The 12216-nt window shown below is 39.2% G+C and overlaps 2 protein-coding genes and 1 non-coding gene across 3 annotated transcripts; 2 read left to right on the top strand and 1 right to left on the bottom strand.

Moving 5' to 3' along the window:
• Window positions 1-966: 966 nt before the first annotated feature.
• LOC122292592 (F-box/kelch-repeat protein At5g26960-like) lies at window positions 967-3082 on the top strand. The gene has a single exon (XM_043101021.1). It carries the CDS (start codon window positions 1175-1177, stop codon window positions 2459-2461), a length of 1287 nt encoding a protein of 428 aa, XP_042956955.1. The 5' UTR covers window positions 967-1174; the 3' UTR covers window positions 2462-3082.
• Window positions 3083-6564: 3482 nt separating this feature from the next.
• TRNAA-UGC lies at window positions 6565-6637 on the bottom strand. Its single transcript has one exon. It is a non-coding gene; the product is annotated as a tRNA-Ala (tRNA).
• A 62-nt stretch (window positions 6638-6699) lies between these two features.
• LOC122292562 (translation initiation factor eIF-2B subunit gamma) lies at window positions 6700-12022 on the top strand. The gene is made up of 13 exons (XM_043100972.1): window positions 6700-6863; window positions 7058-7153; window positions 7425-7502; window positions 9301-9381; window positions 9458-9677; window positions 9757-9815; window positions 10040-10089; window positions 10189-10276; window positions 10369-10623; window positions 10748-10840; window positions 11004-11108; window positions 11311-11427; window positions 11511-12022. The coding sequence occupies exons 1-13, from the start codon at window positions 6732-6734 to the stop codon at window positions 11580-11582; spliced, it is 1446 nt and encodes a 481-aa protein (XP_042956906.1). The 5' UTR covers window positions 6700-6731; the 3' UTR covers window positions 11583-12022.
• Window positions 12023-12216: the final 194 nt, after the last annotated feature.

Below are 12216 nucleotides of genomic sequence, written 5' to 3'. Positions count from 1 at the left end.
ACATGATTTAGATAAAACTATGATCTCCAATATTAAAATTCTTGAAGCATTGTGAAATTAGTTCTTTGCAGATTGTTAAATATTTGAGTTCAAATTATTCGTTCTTAAAAAGTTTGTGATTTTCTGTCGCCTATTTGATTTACAGTGAAATCGCAAAAGATACGAATAAATATTTGATTTGCCCCTCCACATTCAAATTTTGAGCACCTATGTCATCGGCGTCGAGGGAGAGGGAGAGAAAAAGGAGAAGGCTAGCTTCTTTGGGTTTTTTTCATTACGTGCAGATGGGGAAGGGGGAGGAAGAGGGAGAGAAAGAAAGAGGAAATGTTCTGTATAGGCAGGTTCATTCTTGAGCTGTTAGAAACTTCTATGTAAAATTAATTCTTACCCATCCAACCTAAGTTTTTCTCTTATATTTATTATAAAGTAATGCTAAATATAGTTAAGGTAGGCAGATTTTGTGTACTTCATTTGAAAAATAATGAGATCTATCATTAAAAAATTAATTCTCAAATAAATCTCATATTTAACTAACTTTTTAAAAAAATTTGTGCAAAATGTACACTTATAAATATCATTTATCTTTATTATATTCATTCAAGTAATGTTATATTGTGTCTTTTACTCTTTTTATTATTATCTTTCTACCATTTTATGATATAATATTTAATAATTAAAAATTATTTATTATGTTTAACAATCCTTTAATACAAATATTAAGTTCAATGTAATGTTAAAAAGAAAATGATAGTATGACTGTCTACTTATATTTTTTTATTTTTTAATAATTAAGAAATTTATATATATTTATATATTTCTTAATAATTAAGAATACTTAAAAAGATTTAAAAAAATAAATAAATAAACTTATTTATAGTAACGTGCATATTTGATTACACGTATGATAAATATAATTTTTGTAACCCACCGTGTGGCCATCACTAGTACAAGTAAAAAATAATCAGTCCTTTCATTTAGAAGTCAAAACGGGTCTCATCCTCCTCTATCTCCTGGATCTCCCAAAATCTGCCCATTTAACCCAGGATTCCAGGAATGAAATCTCTCTCTCACAGTCGCGCCAGACTCTCACTCACTGTAGTAATTAATAAACTCTCTCTCTCTCTCTCTCTCTCTCTAGACTGCAGCCCACTTCCTTCTTTCGCAGCTGCTTATTATGCCAGAGAGCTGCAACTCTCGCCATTTCTCATGGCTCATGAAATCCTGCTTCCCCAACCCCAACCACACTTCTTCCAACTCCTTCATTCGTCTTCCCCTTAATGTCCCCGATCACTGCTCCGTCTCCACTACTGTTTCCTCTCTTCCCGATGATCTTCTTCTTGAATGCCTCTCCCGTGTCCCTCCCTCTTCTCTCCCCTCTCTCTCTCTCGTTTGCCTCCGCTGGGCCCGCCTCCTCCAGTCTTCCCACTTCTTCGATCTCCGTCGCCGCCTCGGCCGCCTCGAGAATTTCGTCTTTGCTGTCTCTGCCACCGACTCTGGCCTTTATGCTGCTAGTCTCCGCTTCCATGACCATGCCGATGCTCTTTGGAAGGTCGCTTTCTTCCTCCCCAACGACGCCGTTTCCCTCGGCAGTTTCCATGGTTTGCTTTCCCACGCGCGGTTGTCCGCTGTCGGCCATAGAATTTTCATCATCGGTCGGGACTCGATGGTGCGGTACGACACGTGGTCCGGGACGGTTGTAGCCAGATCGGCGATGATTTTCCCCAGGAAGAAGTTCGCTACAGCCGTCGTTTCTGGGAAAATATACGCTGCTGGAGGCGGTCCGAGGACCAGCGAGGTGGAGGAGTACGATCCCGATTCCGATGCGTGGCGCGTGGTTGCACACGCCCCGAGGAGAAGGTACGGTTGCGTTGGGGCTGCGGTGGACGGTGTCTTCTACGTGATCGGAGGGCTTAAGATCGGAGCTCCCGTGGACGAGCCCTCGCGAGCGGCCGCCAACGCGGAGGCTCACGTGTACGCAAGTTCGATGGACTTGTACAACGTGGAGGCCCGTGCGTGGTTGAGAAGTCGAGCCATCCCCGGAGGCGGATGTGTAGTGGCAGCTTGCGCTGCAGCCGGGTACGTGTATGTCCTCGCCAGCCACGCCGTGGAGCTCTCGTTCTGGAGATTCGACGCGCGAAGAAGAAGCAATAGTAACAGTAACAAGGGAAGCAGCGTTAACAGTGGATTTGGAGAATGGTGCAGGTTAAAGAGCCCTCCTCTGCCGGCGCAGGTTAGGCTGGACAGCACCGTGAGGTTCAGCTGCGTAGGGGTGGGAGTGAAGGTGGTGCTGATTCAAGTCAAGGGCTGCATCGACGACCTGTTGAGGCGGAGCGGGAGGGGACTGAGAGATTTAAGAGAAGGGCTAGTTCTGCTCTACGATTCCGCCACCGGAGACTGGAGCAGAGGGGCAGATCTGCCGGAGGTGATTCAACGCACCGCCTGCGTGTGTGTGGAGTGCTAAGTTACGCTCTCCCCAGTGGCGCATGTTAGGGAGCTTCACGAGCTGGAGTGCACGTGATTGTCATCGTTACGCATGCGGTGGGTTGCATAAGACGAGGAAAAGCGTCGTTTTGGGCCTTTTTTAATTAGAGAAGAAAAAATAGTTGATTGAGCTATTTTTGGCATCGATCAAAAGGTTGGTGGACCGGTGGTGTTGTTTTTGGGAATAGGATCCTCGGGGTCTGGACAAAAGAAATTCTGCGTGGCGTAGGATTCTTAGATTTGTCTATTTTTCTGTCCTCTTCCTCTGGGTAACTGTGTGGTGCATTTCTTTAATTGGCAGTCCTATTTTAAGTCAGATGTTGGTAGTTTGAAAGAAATTCTCTTACTAATTTGGAAGGAGAATTCTGTAAATGTATAATTTGAAAGGACTAAGGAGAGAGGAATGGCAGTTTGTTTAGTTGCTGGCTTCTTGTTTCTTTTGCTGGTTAGCACATGTGCAGTGGGGCTGTTCTGGTTTGGTTTCCAAATGGCTCGTTTGCCGTCTGCTGTGCTGGTGGTTTCTGTATAGTAGCGTCGCTCGTTTGTAGAATTGATGGTCCCATTTGTGGATGCATTTGAGCTATGTGGTCATTTTATTTAATTCATCTTCTGGTAACTTTGTTCTACAATTCATTAATTCCCATGCAGAAGATTCTTCTTCTTCTTCTTCTTCTTCCTCTTTTCATCGTTAGATTGCAAGTTTTGTTGTAAGATTCTCGTACTAATATTGGATTTTTGCTGTTTGGTCTTTTGGGCAAACGCTTGCTCTCTTCTACATTTCTCAAAATGTTAGACAACAAACAACAAAAAACTCGGTGAAAAGTATATGGAAAAGATACTTTCTTAAAGGTGGAAAGTATACAAATGTGTAGCCATTATTTCTAGTTTACAGACCCTCTGAGAGGTATGAACTTCATACTATGAAGTATCCACCTTACCTTCTATTCTACATTAGTGATATGCAATTCAACGGTAGGAGTTGTCTATGGGGTTATATTTCAAAAGAAAAACACAAAATTATGATGTTCAAATCTCGTCAATTCCTAGAATTTGCTTTTAATCATGTTTTTGGTTATTAACTTGTTTATTTAAACATGGGATCAAATATTTTGATATAATAACTGTATAGTTACTAAACTAGGAATGACCAAGATGCTATTATTCTTTGTCTGTCCAAATACTCCTCCCTCTTCCTCCACGCCATTGTGCATAACTTTTGTCTTTTCTCCTCTTTTTCTTTCTACTAGGTTGAAAAATATCCAACTTACCACCACAACATTCTTCACTTGCTAATTTAGAAGATGACCCATGATTCGAAGCTTGTGAGGCTCAAGTGCTGCCAACGCCTAGCGTGAGCTCCACATGCCGCCGCTATTCCTTGAGACACCAATGAATTTCTTGCTTATAGAGCTTCAAGATGTGTCTCACCCCACTGCATCCCCTCATCACGTGAGCCTCACGTGTCGGGTAGAGTCAGAGGTTTTCTTTTAGTACTATATAAAAAAAGAAAAAATATAATTGCAAACACAATTATGCACTAATCTAATGTGATTGGTCAAAAAGTAGATTTTATTGAAAATAATGTTAATTTAAATTTTAAGTATAAATAAATCAGTATTGGTACACAGATTAGTATGCGACTGTACTTGTATGTAGCAAAATTCATAAAAAAATAAAGCTTTTTTACCCCTAGCTATCTGATTATATTTTTGCTTTCTTCGAATCTTGTTTGGAGGTAGTAGGCCGTGTGATGTTCTCCTACGAAATACACCAGAACATACAATCGTAGTGTCTTTCTTTTGGTAAGCCACGACTAATTGATCCATTTGTTGGATCAAATAAATCTCTTTTGACAATCCTGATCTTCTTGGCTTGACCAAGGAACATCGACCAGTAAATATAATAAATAATTTAATTTTTTTAAAATTTAAAATAAAAATAATATTATAATAATATTTTATTTAATTTTTAATAAAATATTTTATTTTATCTCATATGAACAGAAGAATATAAAAGAGTAATTACAATAACATCAAAATGTTGAAAACTCAAAACTCTAAAGTTTCGAAAAGAAGTGAGTTCCTAGAGCTACTAACAATCTGAAAGGCGACATCTAATGGAGTGCATTAGTCTGTGTTTATCCTACCCGACATAGAAATCTGGGTACTTGGGCCAAATAATTGGACAGTTCCATGTTGGAGCGGTTGGTCTATTATATAGACTTTAACAACCTCTAATAAAAGGCCGCCATGTTCAGCAGCTTTATACAAATGAACATAATACTATTACACCCGATAATTCCAAGATTTCATTGTGTCTTTGTTCATCGTTCTATCGCCTAACAGTCCTATACTATCTGTCAAGTTTGTAGACCGTCGCCGGTGCCAGACCAATTCTGTTGCCATCACAACTGCACAACGGAGTTGCCACACCTAGAGTTCCATCACCCACCAATGTCTGTCGACCACCTGTTGCTGCAGGAGTCCACGGCATTGATTTAGCCACCAAGTTCCGCCGGTTGTGAGTTATTTATCACCGTCGTCCACAACAATGATTTAGCCAAAGCAATCACTCCCTAAACTGGCCCAAAAATGAACCCGCACACACCCCAAACATGCACCACCGCCAATTAGGATATAAGGTTTTTTTTTTCTTTCTTTTGAAAGAATGCAGATGCAAAAAAGCCTATCTAGTCTCATTTATGAAATTAAAATATCACTGAAAGTGATAGTTCTGCCATAGATGAGCTTTAAAGAGTCCTGTACACATCAAGTAGCTAGCACACAAGAACTTTCGACTTTATATACATATATATCTCTTTCCTTTTCATTTCTTTATTTAAACCTAAGAACTGTATAGTTTTCTGACATGCATCAACCTCTCTCTGGTTATGTGGAGGGCTTCTGGTTGTGTGTTGCGAGAGGGAGGGGGGGGAGGAAGGAGGAGTTCTAGTGGGGTGGTTTTTTTGTTCTCTTAAAGGCTAGTATGTGGTGCGGTCATAGTGGAGAAAAAATGAGACACATACATGACATTGTCTCATTAGAAGGTTGTTATTAGAGAGAAAATAGACAGACTAGTTGAAAGTTTTTCTCATAACTGAATCTGCTCTCCACCCTACGCCTGGAGGATAAGGGGTGTAGGGTAGATAGCAAATCCAGTTAACAAATAGCGACTAATACCAATTATCTTTTTTTTTTTAAATTTATTATTTTAAAAGATAAGAAAAAATTAAAAATATATATCTCAATTTGAAATTAGAACAGAAATAGGCAAAATGCCACCCACAAGGATTGTCCCTCATGGGTGGCCACCGTGGGTTGCCCATCCAAGTGGCGTGCAAAGGGCTAGCGCAAGGAGGCCACCCATGATCAAAACCTTGTGGGTGTTGTTTAATTAGTACTTCTCCCCTTTTGAGCAAGCCTGTTTGTTGTTTTATTAGTACTTCTAAAATCGTGAGCCAACGATCACTATATAAATTTTAGAAAAGATTCTAGCAATTATCATTGGTAGAGGTGATTTGGAGCCTCTTTCAGAAATAATGTTGTTTGTTTTTGAAGAGTTACTTCTTTATGGTCAGTACTTTGCCCCTCCATAAAAAGGTGTTATTGTAGAAGGTATGTCTTTTTGCGTAGAATTGTAAGACTTTTTGCCATGTTTGTTTTCGTGGACTCCATTATACCCCAATTATAAAATCACAATTAAGTTATAAGAAGGAGAAATAATATTTGCATCACGCGCTTTGTTTGAAAAAAGTTGACAAATATAAAATTTATATGAAAAAAATTAATTTTGTAATAATAAATCTCATTTTTTTTAAAAAAAGTGCACTGGACTTGTAAACACTCAGACTGTGTTGAATATTACTCCTCAAAAAGGGGCTGAGCAGTGGTTGCTAAGAAGTACAAGGGCTGTTTTTTTTTTTAGGTTTTTGTAATTCTAATATCAAGTAGGGTGTGGACATGGATAAACCAAACTAGCTATGTGTATTTATGAAGGGTTGAGAAGATAGTTATTGGTTTGTGAACTAAGAGATGAACGGTCAAGAGGACAAGGAGAAAAAAAAATAGAATTTTTAATATATGGTGGAGATGCAGGGGATCGAACCCTGTACCTCTCGCATGCAAAGCGAGCGCTCTACCATTTGAGCTACATCCCCAGTTGTTAGTTGTTGTACGTAAGCTAAATACTTTTATCTTAAAATAATACCCTAATATACTGTTCACACATCGCTTTCCGTACTAGAGGAAAAAATGGGAAGAGGAAGGGAAAGGGAGAGTGAAAGCCCACGGAACTCTCGCTCCCTCTGCTCCGCTCCGATGGATTTCCAAGTGGTAGTTTTAGCCGGCGGGGCGTCCAAGAAGCTCATCCCTCTCATCTCTAAGGTCCCGCCTCTCTACTTTTCCTTTGCTTTTTTATTCTTTTGTGTGGAATTATTTAAGTTCGAGAGAAAGGGGACTGCTTGCTTGATTTTCTCCAAACCAAACGGTCATATAAGTAATCTTTTACCTGAAAACGTTCTCTATTTTCTCGGAGGAAATTTTTACAATCTGTAATGCATTTTTTCCCTTGAATGCAGGAGGTTCCGAAAGCTCTACTTCCGGTGGCGAACCGGCCGGTTCTCTCGTACGTACTGGAGCTATTGGAACAAAGTAACCTTAAGGATCTCATTGTTGTACGGTTCCATTAGACTCCATATTTGCCCTAATTCCTTTTTCAGCCTTTTGTTTTCGCCTCACTATGTTTCGTTTGGTCTATTTTCTTGGAAATAATTATATTAAAAAAGCAGTTGAAGAAAACAAAATTAATAAAATGTTTCATATTTTGTATTATAATTTCTAATCAGAGACGCATGAACTTAAACGTCACTTTCTCATTTAGCAAACGGAGGACTTCTTCTGAACGTTTATGGGCGTCGCTGATTTGCTTTATTGATGGATGTTTAGGTGGTTGAAGGGCAAGATGCGGCTGTTCGGGTTGGTGGTTGGATCTCAGGGGCTTATGTTGATCGTCTACATGTTGAGGTATTTTTGAATTCAAGAACGATTACTTTCTGGTGCTTACTTGTAGGGTGAAAAAATAAAAGAAAAAAAATACTTCAATCAAGAATATAAAGTAACGCCTTGGTTCATATCATGCTTAATTCTATTGCTAAATGTGATGAAGGGTGTATAGGACGACAAAAATAGCTTCTTGATCAAACCTATACCATTGATCTAATTCCATGATTAATTCTACGAGTTGTAGTCTTTTTGGAAGATGAATTTGAAGATTGAGTTGATCTTTGGCATCCCAGTTTTTCAATACTTGCTTGTGTTGACATTGTCAAATATAGTGAAGCTAGTAGTAAAAAGTGCACAAATTGGGGCGATTAAGCTGAACATTTTTAAGTTGTGGCAAGTAATTAAACTGGCTAACTAATAACCGATTAGTAGTTTTGTAGCCGGAGAGGGCAATCGAGTCAGTTTTTGGCGGGACGTGTGGTGTGGAGATCATGCTTTGGAAAAAGCTTTTCCAGTTCTCTATTGTATTGCTGCTAATAGGGAGGCTTCAGTGGTGAATATGCGGCTACTTTCTCATGGTTCTCATTAGTGTAATATTCTTTTTAACAGGGATTTTCACAATTGTGAATTATCTATTGTATCCGATTTTTTTAGTCTCCTACACTCCATTGGGACTCCTCTGGCTCAGTGTGATCGATTGAAGTGGAGGTCTAATAACCACAAGAAATGTACTGTTAAGGCGTACTATAAAATTTTGTCAACACAAGATCATCCTCCGTTCCCTTGGAAGAACATTTGGAGGGTCCGTGTGCCTTCCAAAGTAGCCTTCTTTGTATGGAACGCCATCATTGGGAAGATCTTGATCATGGACACTCTGAGGAAGATGGGTTGTGTAGTGATGGATTTGTGTTATTTGTGTAAAAAGAATAGAGAATCTGTGGATCAACTCTTATTGCATTGTGAGGTAACAAGGGAGTTGTGGGATGAGATCTTTCAAAGGGTTGATGTTGCTTGGGTTATGCCTTTGAGGGTAGTGGATTTGTTGGGTTGTTGGAGGAAAAGATGCAAGGTTGTCATCAAGTGGCAGCAGTGTGGAAGATAATCTCGTTGTGTATTATGTGGTGTATTTGGCCGGAAAGGAATGCACGTTGCTTTGAAGACAAGGAATGCGCTATGACGGAGTTGAAGAACTTTTTTCTTCACACTTTACTGTTTTGGTTTTCCGCTATTGTACTAAACGGGGACAACGTTCGATTTTCTGTCTTTAATTCATCACTCTTAGAATGTATTTAGGTGTTCTTATGTATACTTCCTGTGTACACGGGCTATGCCTATTTCATTCAGATCAATAATATTTATCTCTTACTTATTGAAAAAAAAAAAACCGATTAGTAAAAAGAATCGCAGGGAAAGGATGCAATTGATGCTGCAAACCCAATTGGTAGAAAGGATGCATTCCATCAACTTGAATCTTGAAGCTCTTGCCACCAGAATGTCTTGATTATGGTCTTTTGAGGAAAAAATCTTGCCTTGCATTTAATTTAGAAATGGAAGAACCATTTGAGAATATTCTAACTCAGGGATATTGTTTTGGAAGAAGGCTTTAAGACTATATAATTTTGTTTGTTCTGGACTATTTCTTGGAAGATGATGGTTGTATACTCCTTATTTTGTCTCAAGAAACTGCAGTTGTTGGTATTATAAGAGCGGCAGACTGCCTCAACATTTGGAAGTCATCTGTATTAACTGCATCATGTATTGCTTAACCTAACATGATACTCCAAATTAGTAGGGCTAATGTATTTTTCTTACATGGCAGGTTGCTGCAGTCCCAGAGGATGTCGGAACGGCTGGTGCACTTCGTGCTATTGCTCGCCACCTGACTGCAAAGGACATCATGGTTGGCATACATATAATGTTAAGCCCTTGAACTTTGTAATTTTTTTTACAACAGTTTGCTTCATATGTTTCTCCAGGTTGTAAATGGTGATCTTGTTTCTGATGTTCCTCCCGGTGCAGTGGCGGCTGCTCATAGACGACATGATGCAGCAGTGACTGCAATGCTCTGCTCTGCTCCCGTTAGTGGGCCTTCAGAGTCTGGTTCCTCTAGTGGCAAAGACAAAACCAAGAAGCCAGGACGCTACAATATTATAGGGCTGGATCCTACTAAACAGTTTTTGTTATATATAGCTACAGGTTTAGATCTTCAAAACTGTCTTTTCTTTTGGATGCTGCCTGATGTTTTCCTCATGCATCATCTTGCAACCTTTGCCAGGTGCTGAACTAGAGAAAGATATTCGAATACAGAAGAGCATACTTCGTGCAGTTGGCCAGGTAATGCATTTGAGTATTTTTTGTTTTCCATTTTGCTTTTGGTAAACCTTTTCCAGAAGTTAATTACAAATGGGCTTTTGGTAAACTTGATTGTATCAGTGTTTTATGGCCCTTCCCCTGCTTTTCAAAGAGAACTTTTCTTGTTAAAAGCCCTGTATTGAGATAGGTTTTCAGCATTCTGCTTGTTCTGAAGCTTGCCTTCTCTTTTCTTTTCGTTCTTACAGATGGAAATTCGAGCTGATCTCATGGATGCTCATTTATATGCGTTCAAGAGGTTTGATATGCTATCATCTTTTCTTTTCAATGATTATTTCATCTTGCTTTCGAAACTGGGTGTTCTAGTCTTGTGTTATGTACCGTGATAATTTTCTAGGTCTGTTCTACAAGAAGTTCTAGATCAAAAGGATACATTTCAAAGCTTAAAGCAGGATGTACTGCCTTATCTTGTTCGGAGCCAGCTGGTTAGTTTTATACATTCACAGCCTATATGTTTACCATTGAATACCTTTCTTATAGTCTCTGAACTGGTTCATATTGCTTATATGAACATTAGAAGTCAGAAGTTTTGTTAAATGGTGCACCGCAAGCAGAAGAGAATGGAAACGAGAAGGTTAATTTCCAGAAGAACCAAGTCATGGTGTCACGAATCCTGGCCAATGCATCTACTCCAAGTTTTCATGAGTTCTCTGGACTGGGAACCAATGATTCTGCTCCACGAACCCATAAATGCTGTGTTTACATTGCCAGCAACAGAAAGTACTGTGCGCGCTTAAATTCCATTCAAGCATTCAGTGACATCAATCGAGATGTGAGTCAATGCAGTGTTAAAAAAACCTTTGTTGGGTCTTCATTAGATTTATATAATTTGCTTTTCTCTTTTGAGCTCCTTTGCCTCAATCTGGTTGAGTTTTTTTCTGTTCTATACGGATCAGGTCACTGGTGAGGCTAGTCATCTGTCTGGGTATTCCTTCTCTGCTCAAAACAATATCATCCATCCTTCAGCAGAGCTTGGGTTAAAAACAACTGTGAGTTGAATGCTCTATCAACACAGTTGTACACTGCCACTATCAAATTTGATTTAATTTATGTTACCTACTCCATATGTTAGTAGAATTTTCAAGCGTTTGCTTTATATCTCTTGTTAAGTTCATTTATTGGTGTACTCATTAAGTCGTTTGATGGATGTAGGTGGGACCACATTGTATGCTTGGGGAAGGTTCACAGATGGGTGACAAATGTAGTGTGAAACGGTCTGTTATTGGCCGTCACTGTAGGATAGGTTCTAATGTGAAGGTATCATTAATTTTCAATCCAGAAAGTTAAAAGAGAAGTATATAATATCAACCTTTTGTTAATTCTTCAGCTTCAGTAGCACTGATCGTCACAATAGCATCTCCAGATTTTTCTTTTATACTTTGTTTTTCCATGGCTTTGATGCAAAGAGATTCAGACTGAGACATTTGCCTCTACTTTTAAATTTTATGCCCTTATTCAGGTTGCTAATTCAGTTATCATGAATCATGTCACCATTGCGGATGGTTGTTCAATCCAAGGTTCTGTGATTTGCAGCAATGTACAACTCCAAGAGCGTGTTGTATTGAAAGATTGTCAAGTAATCTCTCTGTCTGTCTGTCTTTCTTTCTCCTCTCTCTCCTGCATATGGTTATCTCATTATAAAATTACACTTCAATCTAGGTTGGAGCTGGTTTTGTGGTTAGTGCTGGGAGTGAGTGCAAAGGGGAGGCCTTGGCAAAGAAAGAGAAATGAGTACAAGGGAAGTCCCTGGGAACAGATTTGGTAATTTCTTTTTGGCAGTGTGCTTTACTATAGGTTGGAGCAGATTTTGTGGTAACTGCTGCAGAGAGTACAAGGTGATACCCTTGGCAAGAAGTGGGGATTGCTGGTCTGCTCGAGTGTACTATCATCTCACATTTGCCTTCATTTTTGTATGATAGGTGCTCTTATGGTTGTGTCATCATTGCCTGTATTTTTGCTGTGACTAAACAAGACCAAATAGATAGCATTATTGTTTGATTTTATAGTAGGTTGAAGAAAAGGTTTTTCTCTCAATGAATGTTGCCTGCCTATAATAATTGTTCCTGATCAGAAGATGCAGTGAATATTGTTGAATTAGAATAACTGGATCTATGTATGTACAGGGATGCATAATTTTTGCCAATGTGAAGTTTGACCCATCTTTCATATTACTTGATATGTCCACCAGTTTTAATGGATTAGTTAAAATATACTGAACTGGCCAGGGTTGTGAGAATTATAAGATGGATCTTATGCTTTGCCATTGACTCCTGAAACCGAGTGTGAAGGTTCAAACGGCGTGAATTTTAAAGGTGTTACCTGTGGAATCTGTATGAAGTATTGGCTTCTATTCCAATAGAATGGA

This window comes from Carya illinoinensis, chromosome 13 (assembly GCF_018687715.1).
Source record: "Carya illinoinensis cultivar Pawnee chromosome 13, C.illinoinensisPawnee_v1, whole genome shotgun sequence".
NCBI classification, from domain to species: domain Eukaryota; kingdom Viridiplantae; phylum Streptophyta; class Magnoliopsida; order Fagales; family Juglandaceae; genus Carya; species Carya illinoinensis.
The sequence above is the reverse complement of the archived record's forward strand: the minus strand, read 5'-3'. Positions and strand labels throughout refer to the sequence as shown.

Coding starts and splice junctions, on each gene's coding strand:
- LOC122292562 (XM_043100972.1), top strand. CDS start 6,732: ATGGGAAGAGGAAGGGAAAGGGAGAGTGAAAGCCCACGGAACTCTCGC. Junction 7,503..9,300: donor TTGATCGTCTACATGTTGAG/GTATTTTTGAAT, acceptor CTTACATGGCAG/GTTGCTGCAGTCCCAGAGGA. Junction 9,816..10,039: donor TACTTCGTGCAGTTGGCCAG/GTAATGCATTTG, acceptor TCGTTCTTACAG/ATGGAAATTCGAGCTGATCT.
- LOC122292592 (XM_043101021.1), top strand. CDS start 1,175: ATGCCAGAGAGCTGCAACTCTCGCCATTTCTCATGGCTCATGAAATCC.